Source organism: Mauremys reevesii, linkage group 5, assembly GCF_016161935.1.
Source record: "Mauremys reevesii isolate NIE-2019 linkage group 5, ASM1616193v1, whole genome shotgun sequence".
Lineage (NCBI taxonomy): Eukaryota > Metazoa > Chordata > Testudines > Geoemydidae > Mauremys > Mauremys reevesii.
The window spans coordinates 139,667,396-139,691,277 of NC_052627.1; the positions used below are offsets into that span (position 1 = coordinate 139,667,396).

Here is a 23,882-nt window from a genome sequence, read left to right on the forward strand (position 1 = left end):
AGCGCCCTGGAACCATGCCAGCCTGTTCCACCCCAGCCAGGATGCCACACGCATTCCTGAGCTGAGGGCCCCCGCCCACAGGGAGAGTCATGCTGCACGCTGACTGGGTGGTGGGAGTCGGGAGTGTCAGAACCCAGGAGCCCGGGCTCCCAGACCACTGTTAATCACCTCACTGGGATCCCTCAGCACAACCATTCTGCTCCAGCCCCAGCCCGAGGCACCTGCTGCCTGCAGCCCTGGGGGGCAGGACGCTGCCCCCAGCAGAGCCACCACCAGCCAAGCACTTCAACGTCCCAGCAGCCCCTTCAATGCCCGACAGCCCCAAAGCCCCAGGCTCCAGCATGGGCTGGAACTCAGCAGAGCCAGGCCGGGGGTAACCACGTGGTCTCGGCCCTGACGGGCCATAGGGATCCCAGGATGGGCACCCTCCCTGGTACGGCCTGTGCCTTGCCATGGTGAGAGGCAGGCTGGGCACTGCAGGACGCCTGGCAGGGGCACCGCGGGAGCCGTACCTGCAGGCTGAGCGCGATCTGCCGGATGTACAGCATGTTGAGGTCCTCCAGGATCCGAAGCCTGTCCTGCATCTCTGCAAACCTGTCCCTCGCCGCCATGTCCATGGAACCGGTTACACCCCCGGCCCGGCCCAGTCACTGGCAGCCCCAGGGGCCCTGCCCAGGCGCCTGCTCGCCAGGGCACAGCCAATGCCCATGTCCACCCCCCGGAGGGCCAGTGCAAGGTGCCTGCGAGCAGTGCCCCGAGCTCTGCTCCGCTCTGGCTGAGCAGCACAGGACGGGGCTCCCCGATCTCGCCAGGGCAGGCGGGTACGTGGGGCAGGCTCGCTGCCTCCTCGCGTTCCCCCTGCCCCCGGCTGTCTCCGTCAGCGGATTCCCAGCCACGGGCCCAGCTGTGAAGAGAAAAGGCCCATTCATCCCAGCCCCAGTAATGCGCATTTTCCTCCCACAGAACAAGCAGCCAGTGTGCAGGGGCCGGGGCAGCGCCCCCCACTCGCAGCCCAAGGCCGGGGGGGGCAGGGGCCGGGGCAGTGCCCCCCACTCGCAGCCCAGGGCCGGGGGAGGGGGAGGGCCCGGGGCAGCGCCCCCCACTCGCAGCCCAGGGCCGGGGGCAGCGCCCCACTCGCAGCCCAGGGGCAGGGCTTGGGGCAGCACCCCACTCGCAGCCCAGGGCCGGGGCAGTGCCCGGGACAGCATCCCCCACTCACAGCCCAGGGCTGGGGGGGGGGGGCCGGGGCCGGGGCAGCGCCCCCCACTCGCAGCCCAGGGCCGGGGGGGGGGGCCGGGGCAGCGCCCCACTCGCAGCCCAGGGCCGGGAGGGCCTGGGGCAGCGCCCCCCACTCGCAGCCCAGGGCCAGGACCCGGGGCAGCGCCCCGCCCGCAGGCCGGGGGGGGCAGAGGCCGGGGCAGCGCCCCCCACTCGCAGCCCAGGGCCCGGGGCAGCGCCCCCCACTCGCAGCCCAGGGCCGGGGAGAGGGCCCGGGGCAGCGCCCCACTCGCAGCCCAGTGCCGGGAGAGGACCCGGGCAGCGCCCCCACTCGCAGCCCAGGGCCGGGCAGCGCCCCACTCGCAGCCCAGGGCCGGGGCAGTGCCCGGGGCAGCCCCCGCCCTGCACACAGGTCAGGGTCCCTCCTCGGCTCAACCCGCCCCGTTACCTTCGCCTCCTCCCGGCGCCGGTTCCCAGCTGCCCGCGGCCCGGCCGGGCGGCCCCTGCCCGGCTCCCTCCCGCCCAGCCCCGCCCGGCTCGGGTTACAGGGGCGGCCCCTCCACGCCGGGCTGCGGGGCCGGGCCAGAGCCGCGCTGGCTCCAGCCACTGCCGCTGCCCTCACCGCGGCCTCCGGCCTGGCCCCACTGGGCGCCCCCGGGGTCCCGCGCTCAGCCCGGGCCGGGGGGCGGCCAGAGCCCACGGGGATGGGCGGGGAGCGCCCGGTTCCCCGGGGTCCCGCCCGGGCCCTGCAGGGGGCTCCCTCTTCTGGTGCAGAGCGGCCCGGGCCGGGCCCGCCCGGAGCCACGCGGCCACTTCGTGGCAGAGCGGAGGGGGGAGCCCGGGGCCCCCGCTCCCGGCAGGGAGACTCCCTGGCCCGGACGGGGCAGGGGCAGGGCCACTGCTGGGTCTGTGCCCAGCCCACGGTGCCCCCAGGCAGGAAACTAGGGGGGCAGGGGGTGCTGCAGCGCCCCCGGGGGCCTGGCTGCCCGCCCCACGCCCAGGGCCTCAGCTTGGGGGGGCAGGGCCTGGCTTTCAGCACCCCCCACTATTAACAACGTTCAGGCGCCACTGGCGGTGCCCGGCTTTGGCAACCCCCTCCAGCAGCCTCCAGGCCCTGCCTTCGCCAGGGGGCTGCGTATCCCAGAGGGGCCAGGCAGGGAACCCCTCGAACCCGGGACAGCCCCCCCTCCCCTCCGCCAGGAGAAGTGAGACAGGGAGATGGGGCCCATCCTGCAACCTGAACACAAAGCCCCAACCCCATCCTGTCGCGTCCCGGGGCAGGAGGGGGACAGATGGATCGAGGCGGGAAACGGCCCCCACATTGGTGCCCAGATGCCACTCCCCACCCTCCCCAATGTGACATGGTGCCCAGACAGCCCCCAAACCCCCGATAATGCTCAGGCCCCAGCCAGCCCCAAACCACTGATAACCGTCAGCCCCCAGCCAGCCCCCAAGCCGACACTCAGCCCCCCCAAACATCCCCCCTTCCCCAGAGAACACTCAGCACCCAGACAGCCCCCCACCCCCCAAGATGAGGCTCTGCACCCAGCCTGCCCTCTCTCCTCCTAAAACACATGGTGCCCACACAAGGCTCCTCCCCCCAGGAATGTTCAGCACGCACCCAGGCCCCCCCCACCCCCAGAACTTTTGGCACTCACACAGGGCTGAATGTCCCCCCCCACCCCCAGGCCCTGCCAGCTCTAGCCAGGCTCCAAGCAGGACAGGTCTTGTTTGACCAAAGCCCCTCCCCCTGCCCAAATTGCCCCCAGAGCCTCCCTGCACCAGGCTCCGAGCTGCTCCAGGTGCCACCCGCTGGGGGGACTGCGGTTTCCAAGCACTCCAAGGGCACCACCGGGCAGGGGCAGGGGATGGCGCTGCCCAGGGACCAGCAGGGCTGGGAGAGCTCCCTAAGGGCAGGAACCATCGTGCCAGACCACTCCACCTTGCCAGGCCACAGGCCCTCCTCCTCCCCGTCCAGGCACCAAGGAGGCAGATGCTGCCCCAGGCTGGTCTGGGAGCAAGAGCCCCACCCAGAGCCAAGTGCCAGCCACAGGCTCCTGGCACCTCAGACCAGTGCACCCCGCCCTGAGCAGCCTGCCAGGAGCCCCCATGGCACTGAGCAGCGGGCACCAGGAATCCCAGCCCTCGGCCCTGCAGCACACAGCTCTGGGGACACCACACAGCACATGCCCCTCCATCCCAGCGTCAGGTTGCCTTAACATCCACTGTGACCAACTACCCTCTAACCCCTGCCCTTCTGGGTCCATGCCAGAGCCACCTAGGCACAGCCAGCCCCCAGCCACTCAACACAGCCCACTGGTCGCCTTGGGGGGAGGGGCATCATCTCCCCCCAGCCCTGCCCCTGGGGATAGCAACGGGGGGTGACGGAGCCCTTTCAGGGGGCATCAGTCTGTGGACCGGATTGGATGAACAGCTGGGGAGAGAAGAACTGGCAAGAGAGAAGATAGGAGTGCTATAGAGGAAGTGTGCCCATTCCCCTCCCTGCAAAGGGAGCCAAGGGGTGCCTGCCCCCGGCACAGGGCAGCAGGGGTGAAGGGGGCCCCAAACACTTCCCCTCCTCCCCCACCCCAATGGCCTGGGCAGTAAACAGGGATAAGGACCAGCCTGGAGAGAACCAGGCTAAAGTCTCCAGGGAAGATGTCCTGAGGGGCAGCAGCTGGTAGGAACGGGGACTCCGGGGAGAGAGCCCTGCAGAGCCTGGGAGGGGGCCTGAGCCCAGGGAGGTGAGGAGTTCTCATTCCTCGGCACTAAGCCTGGACTTTGGGTACCCTAGCGGGGTGAGAGCCCCCCTGGCACTCTCAAGGCAAACTGGGTGCAACACTGGGTGTTGCCACAAGGGGCGCTCTGGGGTGGTAAGGCTGTCACAGGCACTACCCCCAACCCTGTCCCATCCCGCAGCTCCTGGGGTGGCCATAAGAGCTCTCCCCTGCACTGTGCTGATCTGCACACCAGGGGGTGCTCAAACCCACCCTCCCCTGTACAAGGTGGAGCCAGGAGGACACACCTGGGCAGGTGCCTGGTGAGGGGATGGGTAGGACCAGCAGGCATGTCCCAGCTCCCCATGGAGATTCGATCCTGGAGCCCCTGCGTAGAGCTGGCAGTGCCAGGGGTGCAGGCTGCTCAGGACCGTAGGGCCCACAAGGCCTGGCCCAATCCCTTAGTGGCAGATCCCAAACCCATAATCCTCTGCAACTGAGGCAGGGAGGGAAGGCACAGCACAACCTAGCCCGGTGCAAGCCAGGCTGGGGACAGGCAGCCTCGAGGTAGGAGGTGCTGTCCTGCGGGGGGGCACACACACACACACACACACACCCCCTCGAGGGCCCTTCCAGTGCTACGGTTCTATGAACACTCACAGCCAGTAGGGTTGGGCATGGGAAGAGGCGACGGGTAATAGTGGCACTAGGCATAAGTACAGTAAGCAATTGCTTAGGGCCCTGAGCAGCTCGAAGGCTAGTGAACAGGAGCGGCTAACAGGGGAGTTTAGAGGGGCAGCATGGGCGAGGGGCTGGGTACAACTTATTATTCTTTAAACTTAAAGCCAAAAACACCGAGTGATACCAACAAAACATCAAAGGAATGAGCTGCATGAGTAAAAAGTCCCATAACAGAGTGGGAGCTACCCAGTTTACTGCATCCAATGCAGCATGTCTGATTACCTGCCCTATGGGCAGGTGGTGTATAGAGCTCCTGGCCCTCAGAGACCATGTATGGGCTTTGGAGACCAGAGTGGCTAAACTGGAGGAGCTAAAGGAGACAGAGAGGTACATAGATGAGACTTTCTGGGACACCGTAGAACGGTCCCACCCCCGGTCTGACAGCCTCTGTGCTGTTGAGGAGGATGAAAGCCTCAGGGAAGGAGACCATCCAACAAGAGCAGAGGGAAACGATCGAGGTATGTAGGTACCAATCAGGGGCGGCTCTAGGCACCAGCGGGCCAAGCGCCCGCTTGGGGCGGCATCCTGGGGAGGGCGGCATTTGGCCCCGGTGGAGCTCCCGCCGGCATGCCTGCGGCAGGTCCACCGGAGCCCGGGACGAGCGGACCTGCCGCAGTCATGCCTGCGGCGGGTCCCGTCTTCCCGCGGCTCCGGTTGAGCTCCCGCAGGCATGACTGCGGCAGGTCCGCTCGTCCCGGGCTCCGGTGGACCTGCCGCAGGGAGCTCCACCGGAGCCAAATGCCGCCCTCCCCAGGATGCCGGAGCCGCGGGAAGAGGGGACCCGCCGCGGGACTGGGGAAGGGCGGCGCAGCGCTCCGCGCTGCTTGGGGCAGCCTACTTTGTAGAGCCGCCCCTGGTACCAATGACATAGGGAAGGGTAGGAGAGGGGTCCTAGAGGCCAAGTTTAGGCTGCTAGGTAAGAGATTGATGTCCAGGACCTCCACAGTAGCATTCTCTTAAACGCTTCCAGTTCCACGTGCAGGGCCAGTTAGACAGGCAGAATTGCAGGGTCTCAATGTGTAGATGAGATGATGGTGTAGGGAGGAGAGATTTAGATTTATTAGGAACTGGGGAAACTTTTGGGAAAGGGGGAGCCTATGCAGGAAGGATGGGCTCCACCTAAACCAAAATGGAACCAGATTGCTGGCACTTAGTTTAAAAACTGCTCTACGGTCTTTTTAATGTTAAGGGCTGGGGAAAAGCCGACAGGTGCAGAGGAACACGTGGTTCAGACAGAGACATCCCTTAGGGGAGGATCTATTAATGGAGATTCTCTATGTCCTAGTAGGGAGGAGAGGAGGGAAGATGATAAAATACGGGTAGGATCTGATGAGAAACAGTCAAATGAAAGAAAGTCCTGTTCAATTACATCATGTAATGGCAGACAGCCAAAAAGTGACGAGTTTTTAAAGTGCTTATAAACCAATGCTAGAAGTCTACATAACAAGAGGGGTGAACTGGAGTGCCTCGTATTAAATGAGGCTATTGATATAATAGGCATCACAGAAACTTGGTGGAATGAGGATAATCAATGGACACAGTAATACCAGGGTACAAAATATATCAGAAGGACAGAACAGGTCGTGCTGGTGGGGGAGCAGCACTATACGTGAAAGAAAGTGTAGAATCAAATGAAGTAAAAACCTTAAATGAACCAAACTGTACCACAGAATTTCACTGGATAGTAATTCCATGCTCTAATAAGAAGAATATAGCAATAGGGATCTATTACTGACCACCTGACCAGGATGGTGTTAGTGACTGTGAAATGCTCAGGGAGATTAGAGAGGGTATTAAAATAAATAAATAAAAATCAATAATAATGGGGCATTTCAACTATCCCCATACATGTCATGACGGGGTACATGTCACCTCAGGACGGGATGCAGAGAGAAAGTTTGACACCTTAAACGACTGTTTCTTGGAGCAGCTGGTCCTAGAACCCACTGAGGAAAATAGAAAGGAGCATAAACTCTGACAAATGAAGTGTAAAAATACAATTAGGAAGGCCAAAAATTAATTTGAAGAACAGCTAACCAAAGACTCAAAAAGTAATATCAACATTTTTTTTTAAAGTACATCAGAAGCAGGAAGCCTGCTAACAACCAGTGGGGCCACTGGACGATCGAGATGCTAAAGGAGCACCCAAGGACGATAAAGCCATTGCAGAGAAACTAAATGAATTCTTTGCCTCGGTCTTCATGGCTGAAGATGTGAGGGAGATACCCAAACCTGAGCCATTCTGTTTAGGTGACAAATCTGAGGAACTGTCCCAGATTGAGATGTCATTAGAAGAGGTTCTGGAACAAATTGATAAACTAAACAGTAATAAGTCACCAGGACCAGATGGTATCACCCAAGAGTTCTGAAGGAACTCAAATGCGACATTGCAGCACTACTAACTGTAGTCGGTAACCTAGCATTTAAATCAGCTTCTGTACACCAAAGGACTGGAGGACAGCTAATGTGACACCGATTTTTAAAAAGGGCTCCATAGGTGATCCCAGCAATTACAGGCCGGTAAGCCTGACTTCAGTACCGGGCAAACTGGTTGAAACTATAATAAAGAACAAAATTGTCAGACACGTAGATGAACATAATTTGTTGGAGAAGAGTCAACATGGTTTTTGGTGAGGCATGATTTCCCTTTACAATCTACTAGAATTCTTTGAGGGGGTCAACAAGCATGCGGACAAGGGGGATCCAGTGGATATAGTGTACTTAGATTTTCAGAAAGACTTTGACAAGGCCCCTCTATATCCACCAAAGGCTCTTGAGCAAAGTGAGCTGCCACGGGATAAGAAGGAAAGTTCTCTCATGGATTGATAACTGGCTAAAAGATAGGAAACAAAGGGTAGGAATGAATGGTCAGTTTTCAGAATGGAGAGAGGTAAATAGTGGTGTCCCCTGGCGTGGGGGGGTCTGTAGTGGGCCCAGTCTTAGTCAACATAGTCATAAATAATCTGGAAAAAGGGTAAACAGTGAGGTGGCAAAATTTGCCAATGATACAAAATTACTAAAGATAGTTAAGACCCAGGCAGACTGCGAAGAGCTACAAAGGGATGTCTCAGAACTGGGTGCCGGGGCAGCAAAGATGGATCGGTCCATCAATGGCTATTAGCCAGGATGGACAGGGATGATGTCCCTAGCCTCTGTTTGCCAGAAGCTGGGAATGGGCGACAGGGGATGGGTCACTCGCTGATTCTGTTCTGTTCATTCCCTCTGAAGCACCTGGCACTGGCCACTGTTGGAAGACAGGACACTGGGCTGGATGGACCTTTGGTCTGACCCAGTACGTCTGTTCTGATGGGGGGGGGCCTGATTTAGTGTTACCCCCAAAATACAGTTTGTCTGATTGACCGTGGACGTTTGATGAGTCTCTCAGTGGGGTGGGCTGGGCTGTTTTCTGGTTTGTGGAAATATGAGTGTTTTTAGGGGGCGGGGGCGGGGTCAAGGCGGCTCCTGGTACTGGGGCAGGCCAGGGTGGCTGGCGGGGAACAAGGCAAGGGTAGTGACGTCAGCCGGGGACTGCTGGGGTCAGGTGAGAGCAAGGCTGCAGCTTGCTGGGGGGGGGGTGGCATTCACAGCAAATGTGAAAAATCAGGACAGGGTGGGGGCTAATAGGAGCCTATATAAGAGAAAGACCCAAAAAATCGGGACTGTTCCTATAAAAATCGGGACGTCTGGTCACAAGGGGGGGGGGGAGAGGAGGGAATTAGCCTTCAGAAGTGCCAGTCCCAGCCTTGCCCTAGGCAGCAGAGCGGGAATTCCCGGCTCCAGGAGAGAATCGGGCCTTTGTTCCACCTGCTGCCAGGTACAACTCCTCCAGTTAACCCTTTCCATGCACAGGGCTGGGCGTGTGCAGACTGCCTGGGGAGCCTGCAGAATGAAGGGGAGAACCTGGGACCCAGCACCATGGCCCAGGGGGTGCAGCAAGTCCCTCGTGACCCAGGTCTCTCTCCCCCCTCCTGGGAGGGGAGCAGGGGATGGGCAGATGACTCAGGCCTGGTCTACAATAGGAAATTAGGTCGGTTTAAGTCCATCACTGAGGGGTGGGGAAATCCCTAAGCAGCGTAATTGGGCCAACCGGAGTCCCCGGGTGGCCAGTGCTGGGTGGATGGAAGAACTCGGCCGTCGAGCGGTGGATTAACTCTGCCCACAGGAGAGTCCCCCCTTCCCCACGGAGCAGGCAGCACCCCACACTGACACGCTGCAGCATCTGAAGGGTGGACCAGGCCTCAGTGCCCCGTGCTGGCAGGCGGCTGCTCCCATCCCAGAGCACAGACGGGGGCTGGGAGACTCCTGGGCTAAGGAGTGTGCCCTGTAAGCAGCCCCAGCTTCCCCGCACAGAGCCCGGACACCCCTTCCCTGGCTCAGCTTGGCCACCCATGGGCCCTCCTCAAGATGAGGCTGCAGAGGCAGGCAGCCCCCAGGCGTATGGGGAGCAGACAGTCAGACGCTAGGTGCCCACGGCCCAGCCTGCGGAGGCTCGTGGTCGCAGCCCCACGGGCACCTCCTGGGGCACATACTTTTGCTAACAGGGATGGGAAGGGGGGGCAGAGGGCTCCCCCCAGCTGTAACGCTTCTGCCAATGACCCTGCACCCCCCAGCCCCACGGGGCTGGCTGACACTCAGGGGGAACGAGGACGCACTGCAGCCGGGCACAGGGCGGGCATGAACTCCTCATCTGCAGGCCCACAAGCAGCACTGGAGAGACTCAGCAGGGACGCAGGGCAGGAACCCGGGCGAGGGGCATTGCCAGAGTCTCCCTGCCAGGACCAGAGCCTGCCACCTGGGGGCAGATTGCTCAGCATGACTCAGCTCTGAGCCACCCATGGGCCCCCCAGCCACAACCAGTCCAGGCCTGGCTTCCCCGGGAGCTGTGCTGGGTGGGGCACGCGCCCCATGGGTTTGGTTTCCACCAGTGTGATTCGCTCAGCAAGGGGGCGGTGCTGTCATGGGGGAGCTGGGGAGAGGGGGGCAGAGCCAGGCCTGGGGCCCCCCACTGGGGCCCAGGTTTCAGTCCTAGATCTCGCCCCTGGTGCTGGGAACGCTGGGCCCAGCACCATGCTGCTTGCACCAACGACCGTGTGACACCAACAGGCCGGGAACCCACCAGCCAGCGCCCACCCCAGCTGCCCCCTACCCCCAGAGTCACTGGCCAGGCCCCGCAGGGAGGAGTCGGGTTTGAAATCCCACAAGTCCCAGGGAGAGATGGGAGGCCTGGCCCAGCTCAGCCTGGCTCCAGCAGAGAGAAGGGGCTCGCTCAGGGTCACAGCCAGGCAAGGGCAGTGCCAGGGGGAAAACCCAGGAGTCCCGACTCCCAGTCCCACTCTCTCCCTCCTAGCACCCCTCAAACGGCCGCTCAGCTTCACCCCTCCCTGTCTGAGAAGGGGCAATGGCAGCACCCCGCCCTACAGGCGGCAGAGCAGTGTGCCTGGGGGGCAGCCACCTCCCACCGCTCCCCCCGGCAGCCGACGGGGCACTGCCACCACAGCCGTCCCCCAGCGGGGGCCCCAGGCGGCAGAGCAGTGTGCCTGGGGGGCAGCCACCTCCCACCGCTCCCCCCGGCAGCCGACAGGGGGCACTGCCACCACAGCCGTCCCCCAGCGGGGGCCCCAGGCGGCAGAGCAGTGTGCCTGGGGGGCAGCCACCTCCCACCGCTCCCCCCGGCAGCCGACAGGGGGCACTGCCACCACAGCCATCCCCCAGCGGGGACCCCAGGCGGCAGAGCAGTGTGCCTGGGGGGCAGCCACCTCCCACCGCTCCCCCGGCAGCCGACAGGGGGCACTGCCACCACAGCCGTCCCCCAGCGAGGGCCCCAGGCGGCAGAGCAGTGTGCCTGGGGGGCAGCCACCTCCCACCGCTCCCCCGGCAGCCGACAGGGGGCACTGCCACCACAGCCGTCCCCCAGCGGGGGCCCCAGGCCAGTGACACCCCTCGCCGGGGGGGGGGGGGGCAGCCCCTTGCCAATCCCCCGCTGGCTTGTTGCCCAGTTAGAGCAAGTTAAATGGCCTTGAAGTCAGCGAGAAACCCAGTTTTCCAGTCCCGTGGCCAGCGGCCTGAGCATGATCTCAGCAGGGTCGGGCTTGGCCAGCGGGTGGGTGGAAGGCCTGGAAGTCTCCAGGTGCCGCAGGGCGGGGGCTCCGGAGGGGGCGCTCTGCTCTCCCCTCCCCTCAGTGCTGACCCCAATGCTCCAGCGAGGCACTGCGGGGTGGGGGGCATCTCCTCACAGTCTCTCCACACGTTGTGACCCCAGGCCACTCGCTCAGGCCTGGGGAGGGCCGGCTCGGGGGTCCTGGGCCGGGCCGGCTCGGGGGTCCTGGGCCGGGCCGGCTCGGATGGAAAGAGGAGAGTCAGGTGGAGGGGGAATCTGTGCTCTGCAGACCGGGCTGACCCCAGCGACCCAGCACAGGGAAGGACTGTGCTGCAAGGATGGGGAGCGCCATGGGGGTGGGGGGTGTCTTCCCTAGCAGTGCCAACCCCAATGCTCCCATTTGGGGGCAGGGGGCTCTGGGGGGGTCTCCCCTGGCAGCGCTGACCCCAATGCTCAGCACCTCACTAGGGGGCTGTGGGGCAGGGGGCTCCGGGGCAGGGGACTCCCGAGGGGGTCTCCCCTGGCAGTGCTGACCCCAATGCTCAGCGCCTCACTAGGGGGCTGTGGGGCAGGGGGCTCCAGGGGGGTCTCCCCTGGCAGCGCTGACCCCAATGCTCAGCGCCTCACTAGGGGGCTGTGGGGCAGGGGGCTCCGGGGGAGGGCTCCCCTGGCAGTGCTGACCCCAATGCTCCCATTAGGGGGCTGTGGGGCAGGGGGCTCCGGGAGGGGTCTCCCCTGGCAGTGCTGACCCCAATGCTCCCATTAGGGGGCTGTGGGGCAGGGGGCTCCGGGAGGGGTCTCCCCTGGCAGCGCTGACCCCAATGCTCAGCGCCTCACTAGGGGGCTGTGGGGCAGGGGCTCCGGGGGCACTCTCCTGGCAGTGCCAACCCGATGCTCAGCGCTGCACTAGGGGCTGTGGGGCAGGGGGCTCCATGTGGGGTCGTCCCTGGCAGCACTGATCCCAATGCTCCCATTAGGGAGCTGTGGGGCAGGGGGCTCCGGGGGGTCTCCCCTGGCAGTGCTGACCCCAATGCTCCCATTCGGGGTCTGTGGGGCAGGGGGCTCCGTGGGGGGGTGCTCCCCTGGCAGCGCTGACCCCAATGCTCCCATTCGGGGTCTGTGGGGCAGGGGGCTCCGTGGGGGGGGCTCCCCTGGCAGCGCTGACCCCAATGCTCAGCGCTGCACTAGGGGGCTGTGGGGCCGGAACAACGTCTGTTTGGGGAGCCCCAAAAGCCCACAGAAGCTTTCCGGCCCCAGAACTGCCCAAGCCGGCAGGGGCAGAACCTGGGGCCGGGGCCGGGGCGCGGCCGCAGGTGAGAGCGGAGACCCGGGGAGGAGGAGCCGGAGACGGGCGAGGCGCAGGGGGAAGCGGGGGACCCCGGCCGCCCCGAGGCGTTGGCAGCAGCGGGGGTCCGGGGCTGGCCGGGGGCGGGGCGTTCCTACCTGGGGGGTGTCCCCGAGGAGGCTGAGCCTGAAGCGGCCCCTCCGGATCTCCATCTCCAGGGCCGAGCCCCGCGCCACGGTCACTCGGCTCCGGTGGTTCCGGCAGAACATCCTGGCGCAGCCGGGACCGGACCGATCCAAGCGCCTGCGGGGGATCGGAGCCGCTGTGGTCCGGGCTGCAACCCTGGGAGGGCGGGAGCCTGGCCCGGTCCCCACTGGTTCGGTTCCGAGCTCACTGCCCCGGCCCGAACCCGCGCCCTCCGGCCGGTCCCGCTCCCGATTCCCCAGGGAAGTCTCCAAACTTCGAGTCAAACTCCGCCCCTCCGCCCCCGGGCGGCACCTGGCGGGGGCGGGCAGCGCTGCAGCCCCGAACCGAACCGGGCCCGGGCGGCACCTGGCGGGGGCGGGCAGCGCTGCAGCCCCGCACACGTGGGTAGCAAGGCGCACGCTGCTTTTATAAAGAACCATCGAGGGCCTCCCTGGCCGGGCACAGCTGGTGTGGGCTGGCCCCGGGGTGCTGGTTCCCTAGGGCGGGGATGTGGGTCAGAATCCTCTGGGGCGGGGGCCTGCGGAGCTAGGCAGCAGCAAGCACGGAGGAGCCTGTGCAGAGAGTTGGCAGGAGCCCCATGGCACTGCCAGGCCTGCAGGGGGGACAATGGGACAGTGTGAGACAGCACATGGGAGTGCATGGGGGGGTAGTGAGTGTGTCATCGTGAGGGGACGTACGTGTGTGTGCCAGGGGTACCTGGGCGTGTCCCTGGGTGAGTGCCCATGTGAGTGCACGGGGGGGTGAGTGTGTCATCGTGAGGGGACGTACGTGTGTGTGCCAGGGGTACCTGGGCGTGTCCCTGGGTGAGTGCCCATGTGAGGGCATGGGGGGGTGAGTGTGTCATCGTGAGGGGACGTACGTGTGTGTGCCTGGGGTCCCTGGGTGTGTGCCCATGTGAGTGCACAGGGGGGATGAGTGTGTCATCGTGAGGGGACGTGTGTGTGCCAGGGGTACCTGGGTGTGTCCCTGGGTGAGTGCCCATGTGAGTGCACGGGGGGGTGGGTGTGTCATCGTGAGGGGACGTACGGGTGTGTGCCAGGGGTACCTGGGCGTGTCCCTGGGTGTGTGCCCATGTGAGTGCACGGGGGGGGTGAGTGTGTTGTGAGGGAACGTACGTGTGTGTGCCTGGGGTCCCTGGGTGTGTGCCCATGTGAGTGCACGGGGGGGTGAGTGTGTCATCGTGAGGGGACGTACGTGTGTGTGCCAGGGGTACCTGGGCGTGTCCCTGGGTGTGTGCCCATGTGAGTGCACGGGGGGGTGAGTGTGTCATCGTGAGGGGACGTGTGTGTGCCAGGGGTACCTGGGCATGTCCCTGGGTGTGTGCCCATATGAGTGCACGGGGGGGTGAGTGTGTCATCGTGAGGGGACGTACATGTGTGTGCCAGGGTACCTGGGCGTGTCCCTGGGTGTGCCCATGTGAGTGCACGGGGTGAGTGTCATCGTGAGGGGACGTTCGTGTGTGTGCCAGGGGTACCTGGGCGTGTCCCTGTGTGTGTGCCCATGTGAGTGCACGGGGGGGTGAGTGTGTCATCATGAGGGGACGTATGTGTGTGTGCCAGGGGTACCTGGGCATGTCCCTGGGTGTGTGCCCATGTGAGTGCACGAGGGGGTAGTGAGTGTGTTGTGAGGGGACGTACGTGTGTGTGCCAGGGGTACCTGGGCGTGTCCCTGGGTGTGTGCCCATGTGAGTGCACGTGGGTGTAGTGAGTGTGTTGTGAGGGGACGTACGTGTGTGTGCCTGGGGTCCCTGGGTGTGTGCCCATGTGAGTGCACGGGGGGGTGAGTGTGTCATCGTGAGGGGACGTACGTGTGTGTGCCAGGGGTACTGGGCGTGTCCCTGGGTGTGTGCCCATGTGAGTGCACGGGGTGGTACTGAGTGTGTCATCGTGAGGGGACGTATGTGTGTGTGCCAGGGGTACCTGGGCGTGTCCCTGGGTGTGTGCCCATGTGAGTGCACTGGGGGGTAGTGTGTCATCGTGAGGGGACGTACGTGTGTCTGCCAGGGGTCCCTGGGTGTGTGCCCATGTGAGTGCAGGGCGGGGTGCAAGCCACGATGTGGGCCCATGGGTACGTGTGAGCCTGTGCGCGTAGATGGATGCCTGCACACACCCATGCATGTGTGTGCACCAGCGGGTGTCTGGTGGTGACTGTCCCCCCGCACACTCGTGTATGGAATTGGCTCAGACACTGTGGACCCAAAGGTGCTGGGCTGATTCCTGGGCTGGCTCTGCCCAAGGTTGCACAACACTGTGCCCCTGTCCCGCCTCCCGAAATGGCTGGAGCTGCTTGGTAGGGGGCCCCTGTCACACTCGTCCTCCCTGCGGTGCCAGACACGCCCCATGTGTGTGTGCAGCCACGTGCTCAGACATACCCACGTGTAACACCCTTGCGCACACACACACACACACACACACACACACACAAAGAGCTTTGCACACAACCCATGTTTGCACATGTGACAGGCACACACCACAATTCCTATTTCCACCCACACCCTTCACATATTTGCTGACTCTTATCATGTCCCCTCTGTGCCAAGCCCGACGGATTTAGCTCCTTTAATCTGTCCTCGGGCAGTGACCCAACCTCAGCAGCTCTGTGGCGCTTCTCTGAGCTCCCTGCACTGCCTCACTCTCTGGGGGTGAGCAGCGCACACCAGCCTGGGCGGGCTCTCCCCGAGGGGCACGGAGGGGAACTCTGGGCTGCATGCAGCTGGGCCCCCGGCCTGGCCAGCCTTTGCTCCATCCATTTCTGGCCTTTACTCTAGTTTGACTGGGAGCTCTCTGGGGCAGGGGCTGTGCCTCTGGGTCTGTGCAGCCCCCTGGCTCTGGCCCATGCACCCACTGCAACAGAAACATGGCAGTGGGGCGGGGTTGGGGGGGGGCTGAGCCCTCAGGAAGCCTGGGAGGCCCCTGTGGGGGGCAGCTCCTGGGGCATGGTTGGTTGCAGCAGGGCTGTGTTGCTGACTCTGCCAGCTCACAGTGTTGCATCATTAACCTGTGGAACTCACTGCCACAGGCTCCCCCTGAAACAAAGAGCTTAATGAGGTTCCAAGAGGACTGAATGCTCCTGGGCAGCAGTTGTCAGGACCAGCCATGCCAGGGCTCCCAGGCATGGGCTTAGCTCTGCCAGGGACAGGAAGGAACACTGTGAATTTGGCATCTTCAGAAATTCCGGCCTCGGGGACTATTTCCTTCCTTTGCCTCCTGCCCACGGCTCCTCCTGCTGGCTAAGGGATGGGGCCCACACAGCAGCTCCACAAAGCTGTGAAACCCACATGGGGAAAAAACTCCCCCTGAATAGGCCCCATGTGATACCAGCCTGGAGGGGAAAATCCAGCATCCTGGGCTGGGAGGAGCAGAACGAACACACACACACACACACACACACACACACACACACACACACACACACACACACACACACACACACACAAAATCTCTCTCTCTCACCCTGCCCACGGCTCAGCTCCCACCCCCTGCATTGCACAACCCCCTGCGTACAAGCAGGGGCAGGGCAGGCACCATTACACAGACAGCAGCTCGCTTCGGAGCTGTATAAGCAGCCAGGTTGCCTTGGGCTGTGAGTGTCTCAGGTCTCACCAGCTAGGCTGGGTCAGTGCCTGGATGGGCGACTTCCAGGGAAAATCCAAGGTGCTTCAGGCAGAGTGTGTGTGTGGGTGTCCAGTAGGGGGTGCTCTCCCCTCCCAGGCACAATGCTGGGGGGTGGGCTGTCCTCTGAGTCATAAGAACATAAGAACGGCCGTACCGGTCCATCTAGCCCAGAAAGTCTCTCTCTCTGCCCCATCCATCCCAGCCTCTGCCGAACAGAGGGCTAGACACTCATTCATACCCATCCTGGCTAATAGCCATTGCCCATGAATAATTCAGTCCTTTTTTAAACCCTGTTCTAGTCCCAGCCTTCACAACCTCCTCAGGTAAGGAGTTCCACAAGTTGACTGTGCGCTGTGTGAAGAAGAACTTCCTTTTATTTGTTTTAAACCTGCTGCCTATTAATTTAATTTGAAATTAATTTGAGTCCCCACATTCAACTCGCCTTTGCCGTGGTGCTTATCCAAGCTTGACAGGCCTTAGCTGAGAGCAGAGCCTGGCCTGCCCTGACTCGCCAGTTCCTCGTGCTGCCCCGTCCGTCCGTCCGTCTCTTGAGTCATGGGCTGGTTTGATTGAAAAAATGCTCCCGCTCGCACTGCGATCTGCATTTGTTCATGAGTCGCTGTGACTCAGCCTGACACCCACTCGGAGCGATTCGGGGACCGTCTGGCCTCCTGCGCCATCGCCTGTCCCCCAGCTGCCCTTGCAGCGAGCTCAGGAACTTGGGCTGCACTGAAGCATCTTCCGGAAGGGCCCGGGGAGGGCCTGGGCTAAGGACGTACAAGGTACAAATTCGGGTTGCTATTGTGAAGCTGTATTACGAAAATCTAGGTGTGTGGATCCACCACTGCTAGCAGGGCCTGACGCATGTACACCCCAGACAGACACGAAGGGAATACGGCGCGTAGACCTCACAAGGGTTGTTCCAAAAAGCAGCAGCATCCTTAGAAAAACTAGTTCAGCTGATTCCTCTGGAAGGAGGAGGGGAAGGGAGAAGCAGTGGAAACTTACCAGGAGTAGAAAACAGACCAGGTGACCAAGGGGAGTTTAAATCAAGAAACAGTCGGGAACATTCTGGGGAATCTTTTCTTCAGTCCAGGAGGGAGAGATCACCCAGCAGGAGCAGCTTCCTGGGGCAGCAGAGGCATGCAGCTTTTCCTGAGCCCAGATGGCCCCAGTGATTCCGGACAACCCAAGGGATTCGTGCCCTAGCCCAGAGAATGCCCTGGAGTTGGGAGGAAACTGAGGCAGGGGCATGCATTTAGTGCTTATTGCTTTGTAGGATCTGTGCTCTCCTGTGCTTTACACGATTAAGTATCAAAGAGAATAAATGTGTTAGACTGTGCAAAGTGTGAGTGTGTGTTGCCTGCTTCACAACTCCTGCTTGCCCCTGAGAGTGAAACTGACCAGAACCTTCACACCTTTGGGTGGAGTTTGGGGTGAGTGTGTGTTTAAGTGCCGGGGAGTCTGAAGTGCTCAAGAAGAGGGTCTGCACCCAGCTGGAGAGTGTGCCTAGGGACCCTGAGATTGGGGCAGTGGCGGACTCCATTCAGGCTCCAGAAGCATAACACCCCCCAGCATATCCAGCGCACAGAGATCCGGATTCCTCTCACAGCAGTCCTAGTGGGTGGCCAGGCTGGGGGTGCAGTAGGATCTGCAACAGGGATTCAGTCTGGCTTTGAAGCCATCCAAAGATGGAGAATCCCCGACCTCCCTTGGGAGTTTCTTGGAGTGGTTAATCACCTGCACGGTACTGAATTGTGCTTAATTTGGGAGATCTTCACCATCAGAGTGAAGGGCTGTGAATTCCTCGGGGTGGGGGGGCAGATTGCTGTGTGAGGCTGGCCTGGAGGCTAATGGTTCGAGCTCAGTGCCTTGACGGAAAATCCCCCGAGCAGCCGCACCTGTAAATTAACAAAATTGTATGTGTGGGAACACGCCGGGTGCTATCCAGCCGGTGGGGCTGTGCCCAACAAGCACTGGGTTCCCTGTCCCAAGCCCCTGTGTGGTGTCCTGCAGTCTGGAGCCGTTCACGACTGTGAGTACTGACTTCAGGACAGACCGTGAGAAACAGGGCAGACACCCACTGGCAGATTAGCCACTGGGCCAATGGGGCCCATGCCCAGGGGCCTCAGACAATTGGGGAGCCCTGAAAAAATGGGCACCCACGTGCCCTGACCCACTCCACCTGCCTGGCGCTCCTGCCAGGGAGCAGTGTCGGGATGCAGGTGCTTGGACCGCTCTGCCCACCTGGCACTGGGGGGTGGGGCAAGCCTCCACGCCCCAACCCCATTTCCCTGGCAGGAGTGGGGGGAGCAGGGTGGGGCTGCCAGTGGAAGGGGTGGGGAGGGGTCCCCCACTTGCTGTGGCCCAGGGCCCCACAAAAGCTTAATCCGCCTCTGCAGATACCCCAGGCTGGTGTGTGTCACCAAGCTTGTGAAACGTGAATTCCTGGATCATTATAACAATCTTACCCTGGAGTCACAGACAGGCCCCTCAGACTCTCCAGTCTGTCCTGCCACCCAGACAAACTGGACTCAGTGATAAACGGCCACTTACACCAAAACTCACACCACATTCCAGTCTCAAGAGAGCAGTCACTTACCCCCAGATCAGCCGGGACCCTGGATCTTACACGGCAGACGATGCCAGTAGCCAATCCTGTAGTACACAATCTCAGGGCTTATTAACGAGGATAAAGAAATGAGTGTTATTTACAGGGTAAAGCCAGCAACCATCTGCACACAAATGAGTTCCCATCTAAATCCGAAGAGTGACCAAGTGGTAGTGATTTGCCAGTTCAAAGTATCTTTCAGGGCAGACCCAGCGGTAAACCCTGGGGGTCTCAGTGGAGAGTCTCTGGCCCAGTCAGAGTTCAAACAACCAGGAGAGATGGGAAATTGTCTTGTGACTTTGTTTTATTTCCTTCATTCAGCTTCCAAGTCCAGAGGAGGGTGGAGCTTCCTGGCAGGTAGCATTTCCCAGGTGAGATAGGGCCATTAACCAATCCTTTCTATTGGGATAGTCCTTGATGCCCCATCTGATTTTGATAGGCCTTCTGGATGGGCGGTGGGGAGGGGAACCGATTCCTGTGCCTGAGTTCACAAATTCAGAGCAAACATTTTCAAAGTTATCAAGTAAAACATACGTGTTTTCTTATAGCCTGGAACCCAGATACCAGAGTGAGATGAACGCAGGCAGCAACATGCAAGTATGTCCTAGTCTAACCACTAAACACATCCTAACACCTGGTTTGAGCAAGATGAACATACGGGTGACCCGGTCTGGGCTCCGGCTGTGATACTGCCAACTCTTAGCTAATGCCTGCGGCCTGGGCAAGACCTGGCAGCGTCACACGTGGACACACCGAGGAGCACTGGCCCTTTCTCCAGTGCGTCAGAGCAGGAGGGTTGGAAGGGACTTTGCCTGTGCTGAACGGGAGGCGAGGGAGGAAGCTAGGATGATGTGTGGGCCAGACTTTGGACTCTCTGGGATGGATGGGGGAAGGACCAGTGATCACCAGGAAGTGTGCAGGAGCCTGACCCTCGCACGGGAGGGAGGGCCTATGCCCAGGGCAGGCGCCTTGCCCCAGGAAGGCCGAAGTGTCAGCACCTACGAGAAATGCTGGTCCCTTTGCCCAGCTCCGGTCCGACAACACCGCACCAAGCGTGTGGCCACGGGAGCCCCTGGGTTCACGGGCAGGGGGACTGAATGCCCCTCCTCGTTCCCGTCACCGGGCAGCTGGCCGCCCTGGACTGCAGGGCTAGTCCCCCCATTTCCAGGTGGGGGCTGGGGCCCAGGGAGGTACCAAAGTCACAGGGAGTTTGGGGAAGAGCAGGAACTTGACCCCAGGCCTCACAGGCTACTGCCCAAAGCCCTGGACCATCCTTCCCCTCACGTCACTAGCTGCTTAAGGCAGTGAAATCAGACGCTTCTGTGCATGGACCCCGGTGCTGCTCCCTAGTGCGCAGGCCAAGCACCCCACTTGGGCAGCTCCTCTCGGACCTTAACTCTAGCCCGGTCACAAAGTGCCCAGAGGCGTGTTTCTAGAGGGAGCCCTTTAGCGGCGGGCTGCGCCCCGAACAAAGATGGCCACTGGCCACGGGGGAATGTTCAGCGACTGAGCGCCGTGCGGGGCGGAAGCGGGGCCCGCGTCCGTCCGGAATAGCCTTCCCCGGGCTGCCGGCCCGTAGCTGAGCCTGGGCCCGATGAGCAAGGCGTGGCGCAGGGGGGGCGCCCCCGGCGGCAGGATGGAGGGGGCCGAGGCGGGTGAGGAGCGAGCGCGGTCCCCAGCCCCCCCCCCGGCCGCTGCCGACACCTGGGCCCGGCCCCCCGCCCTAGTAACGTCTCGGGCTGCTGGGAACGGCCGGGGGGGGAGCGGGCGGGAGGGGCGGGGGAAGCGGGAGCGGGCGTGGGGAGCGGGGGCGGGCGGGGGAAGTGGGAGCTGCTGGGGGATGGGGGCCGGTGGGGGCGTGGGGAAGCGGGAGCGGGCGGGGGCCGGTGGGGGGGGCGTGGGGGAAGCGGGAGCGGGCGGGGGGCGGAGGCTCGAGGGGGGACCTGGCGGGGGCCGGTGGGGGGGGCCGTGGGGGAAGCGGGAGCTGCCAGGGGGGAGCTGCTGGGGGGATGGGGGCCGCTGGGGGGGCAGGGGTTATATATGGCCTGCACTTGCTCCCCACCCCAGCCATGGGGCCCAGCCCCCGGCTAAGCAGAGCTGGGGTGAGAGCGGGACAGGAGTCATAGGAGCTTGGGGGGCCTGTTGGGTCTCCCCCCTCCCCTGGGGAATCAGGGCAGGTCGTCCCTTCAGCTGGTGCCCAGCCCCCTGGGAATGCCCCAGGCCCGGTGCCCCGGTGCCGCCCGTGGGCAGCGAGGTGATGTGAGCGTCTGCGCGTGTCCCCAGGGGACCAGGACGAGTCCAGCGGGCACGGCTCCCACAAGAAGAAGCACAAGAAGCACAAGAAGAAGCACAAGAAGAGGCATCACCATGAGAACGTGGGGCCCAGCTTCTCCTCCGAGACCCTGGAGTCCAGCCCCTTGCTCCCCAAGCCCCAGCTCAAGCTCAAAATCAAGCTGGGGGGGCAGATCCTGGGCACCAAGAGGTAAGGGGGGCCCCAGCCTCAGCTCTGGGTGACGGGCGTGGGAGGGATGTGCGACAGTTTCAGGGCCAAGGCTTATACTTCAAAATAGGACTCGCCGTACTGGCGAGACGTGGCCAGGATCCATGCCTGGATCAGACCAGCCTGATCCCTCCCTCCAGGATCAGCAGCCCCCCTCCGTGTTCCCACCCTGCCTCCCACCTCCCCAGAACAGACCAGTGGGCCCCCTGCCCTGGAGCTGTGCACTGGCCCGTGCTGGCGTTGCGCCGGAAGACGCACACCCACAGGTCCTAGTGCGGCTCTGCGTGGGCGTGCAAGCTCTGCTGCACCCTAACGGGCAGGGTCTGGGCTGTCTCTCCAGCGTGCCGACCTTCACGGTGATCCCCGAGGTGCCGCGCTCGCCTTCCCCCCTCATGGTCGTGGACGACGAGGACGAGCCCATGGAGGGGGTCCCCATTGAGCAGTATCGGGCCTGGCTGGGTGAGTGCTAAAGGGGGATCCTCGCTGCGCAGCTCCACAGCGTTCCCAAACAGCAGTCAAGGAAGCCCAGCCCCTGAATAAGGGGTGAGAGGGGCCCCTGGGGCAGCCGCATGGCTGGGGTGAGGCCCCTGGGGCGGGGAGGTATCGGGGATCCCACATTCGCTCGGCCAAGCTCTAAGTGCTCTCGTTTCCCTCCCATAGGCAGTAACACAATAGCTGTAAACAGCTTTGGGGGACCCCAGCTTCTCCCCCGTGTTGGGCTGCCCCAGCTGCCTGGCTCTAGAAGGCTGGAGGCTGCTCCCTTGACTCTGTTTTGGCTTGGCTGGTGAGGCTGTGGGTGCTGCCCAGGGAGCCAGAGCTGAGCTCTGCCGTACTCGGGTTTCCCCTGGTGGGAGCCAGAGACAGATCCCACGCCCAGGGGCCAGAGGAAGTGTGCAGCCAGGTCCTAGTCGGGGTCTGTTGGGGGTGTCCACCCCTGGAGACAACAGTCCCTTGGGAGCAGGCCAGCCACTGGGAGTTACCACCTCTCCTGGGCCCCCTGTAACGCTGTCTCTCCCCATGCTGGGACTGCGCAGATGAAGACAGTAACCTGGACCCATCGCCCCTGCCAGACCTGGACTCGGAGAGCTGCTTCCCCGCCCGCGAGGACGAGGAGGAGGAGCGCTGGCTGGATGCGCTGGAGAAGGGCGAGCTGGACGACAACGGCGAGCTCAAGAAGGAGGTGGATGAGTCGCTGCTCACGGCCAGACAGGTGAGGGGGGCTGGGAGCCCTGCAGGGGTCAGTCCCTCCCTCCCACGTGGCCTAGGAAGGCTGCGGGCGGCTGGTGCCTGCTGCCCCGTGCCGATGGCCCATGTGCAGCGGTTGTGGCTGCAGCGGCCTGCTTGGTGCAGAGTGGAGCCAGGGTAGCACAGAATCCCCTGTGCCCAAAACTCTCCCATGTGTGGGGCTTCAGAGCCCTGTGTCCTGCCGGGCTCCCTGCCTTCACTGGACAGGGAGGCCCTGACACACGCACGCTCCCCAGAGCCAGCCGATCCCCGCCCAGCTGGGGCTGGATTGGAGCCCCTCCCGCTGTGGGGAAAGCCCCCTCAGCCCGTGCATTGGGTCTGAGCTCCCTTGTGCTCTGCCCCCCGCAGAAAGCCCTCCTGCACAAGCAGCAGAGCCAGCCGCTCCTGGAGCTGCCCATGGGCTACAAGACGAAGGAGATGACGGAGGAGATGCTGGTGAAGCGGGAGGAGCGAGCCCGCAAGCGGCGCCTGCAGGCGGCCAAGAAGGCGGAGGAGAACAAGAACCAGACCATCGAGCGCCTCACCAAGACCAACAAGGCCAAGGTGAAGACGCTGCGGGAGCGCAAGGCCAAGCAGGCCCCGTGCCCCATGATCCGCTACTGCAACGCCGCGGACCGGATCACCGTGTCCTTCCCGCCCGGGGTCACGCTGCCGCTGCCGCCCTGCACGCCACCGCCCGTGCCTGCACCCACCACCTGCGGGGTCAGCGGCTGCCCCAACCGCAAGCGGTACTCCTGCTCGCGCACCGGCGTGCCCCTCTGCAGCTTCGCCTGCTACCAGAAGAACCTGCAGCTGCAGGAGGCGGTCGGCTAGGGCTCCTGGCGCTGACCCTGCTGCCAGGCTCCACCTCTGCAAGGGCTTGGCTGAAGATCCCTGCGTCCCTCTGGGGAGGCCCAGGGGGGCCGTTCACGCTCCATCAGCTCAGGACGCAGCTGCTGCCCTTGTGACTGCGAGCTGAGGACCCTGGCATCCGGGACCCCTCCTGGGACTGGCTCATTCCCTGGGAGCTGAGTCAGGTCTGAGCCCAGAGTCGCTGCAGGGTTGGGCCTGTCTGCCCCAGGCCGGCACGGGGGCCCAGAGCAGCTTATGTGACTCCTCGTGTCTCTCCCTCCCTCCCTGGTGACGGGAGGGGTGGGAAATGGCACAGGCCGCGTGGAGTCTCCAGGCCCTGCCAGGAGGAGGCGTATCCCGCCCTTCGGTGCGTGGCTGTGCTTGGGGGAGGGAGGAGCTTCTTCCAGCTGTCAGTGGCCGGGCCCCTACACTCCTCCGCCCCAGTGCAGGAGGGGTAAATCAGCTAGCCCCATTGGCTGGGGAGAAAGTCTCTGCTGGATGCGCTCAGAGAGCCCCTCCCCCCAGGGCGGGTGCTGTGGGGCTGAGGGATGTGGGTGGCCCCCCTGCTCCCACTCACGCTCAGTAGCTATTGATGTGGGGGGGGGGCAGTTGAGTGGGGTCAAAGCGGATGGAGGAGGTGGGGGGGCGTTTCTCCAGGGAGAGGGCTTTGGGCTGCCCCAGGACTGGCAGGGCTGCCTCCTCCTGGCCGAGCTGTGTCACTGCAGCTCTCCGGACCGCAGTGTTTGTGCGCGGGAAGTGGGAGTGTGGCTGGTGGGACGCTGCAGGGCCCCTTCGTGCCCTCCCCTCCGCTCTCCT

General features: G+C 62.9%; 2 protein-coding genes across 3 annotated transcripts in view; one reads left to right on the top strand and one right to left on the bottom strand.

Moving 5' to 3' along the window:
* RTKN (rhotekin) overlaps positions 1-12,511 on the bottom strand; it is a 32,030-nt gene extending 19,519 nt beyond the window's left edge. The window contains exons 1-2 of one of the 2 annotated variants that reach the window (XM_039542639.1): positions 1,667-1,732; positions 513-904 (exon numbers count right to left, since the gene is read on the bottom strand). In XM_039542639.1, coding sequence (XP_039398573.1) covers positions 513-617 — 105 coding nt within the window. In that variant the 5' untranslated portion in view covers positions 618-904; positions 1,667-1,732. Of the gene's footprint in view, positions 1-512; positions 905-1,666; positions 1,733-12,216 lie in introns of those variants that run through there. The other variant, XM_039542638.1, reaches the window with a different exon arrangement.
* A 7,474-nt stretch (positions 12,512-19,985) lies between these two features.
* INO80B (INO80 complex subunit B) lies at positions 19,986-23,640 on the top strand. Its single transcript, XM_039540062.1, has 5 exons — positions 19,986-20,145; positions 20,774-20,972; positions 21,331-21,449; positions 22,025-22,200; positions 22,584-23,640. Exons 1-5 carry the CDS (start codon positions 20,085-20,087, stop codon positions 23,046-23,048), a joined length of 1,020 nt encoding a protein of 339 aa, XP_039395996.1. The 5' UTR covers positions 19,986-20,084; the 3' UTR covers positions 23,049-23,640.
* Positions 23,641-23,882: the final 242 nt, after the last annotated feature.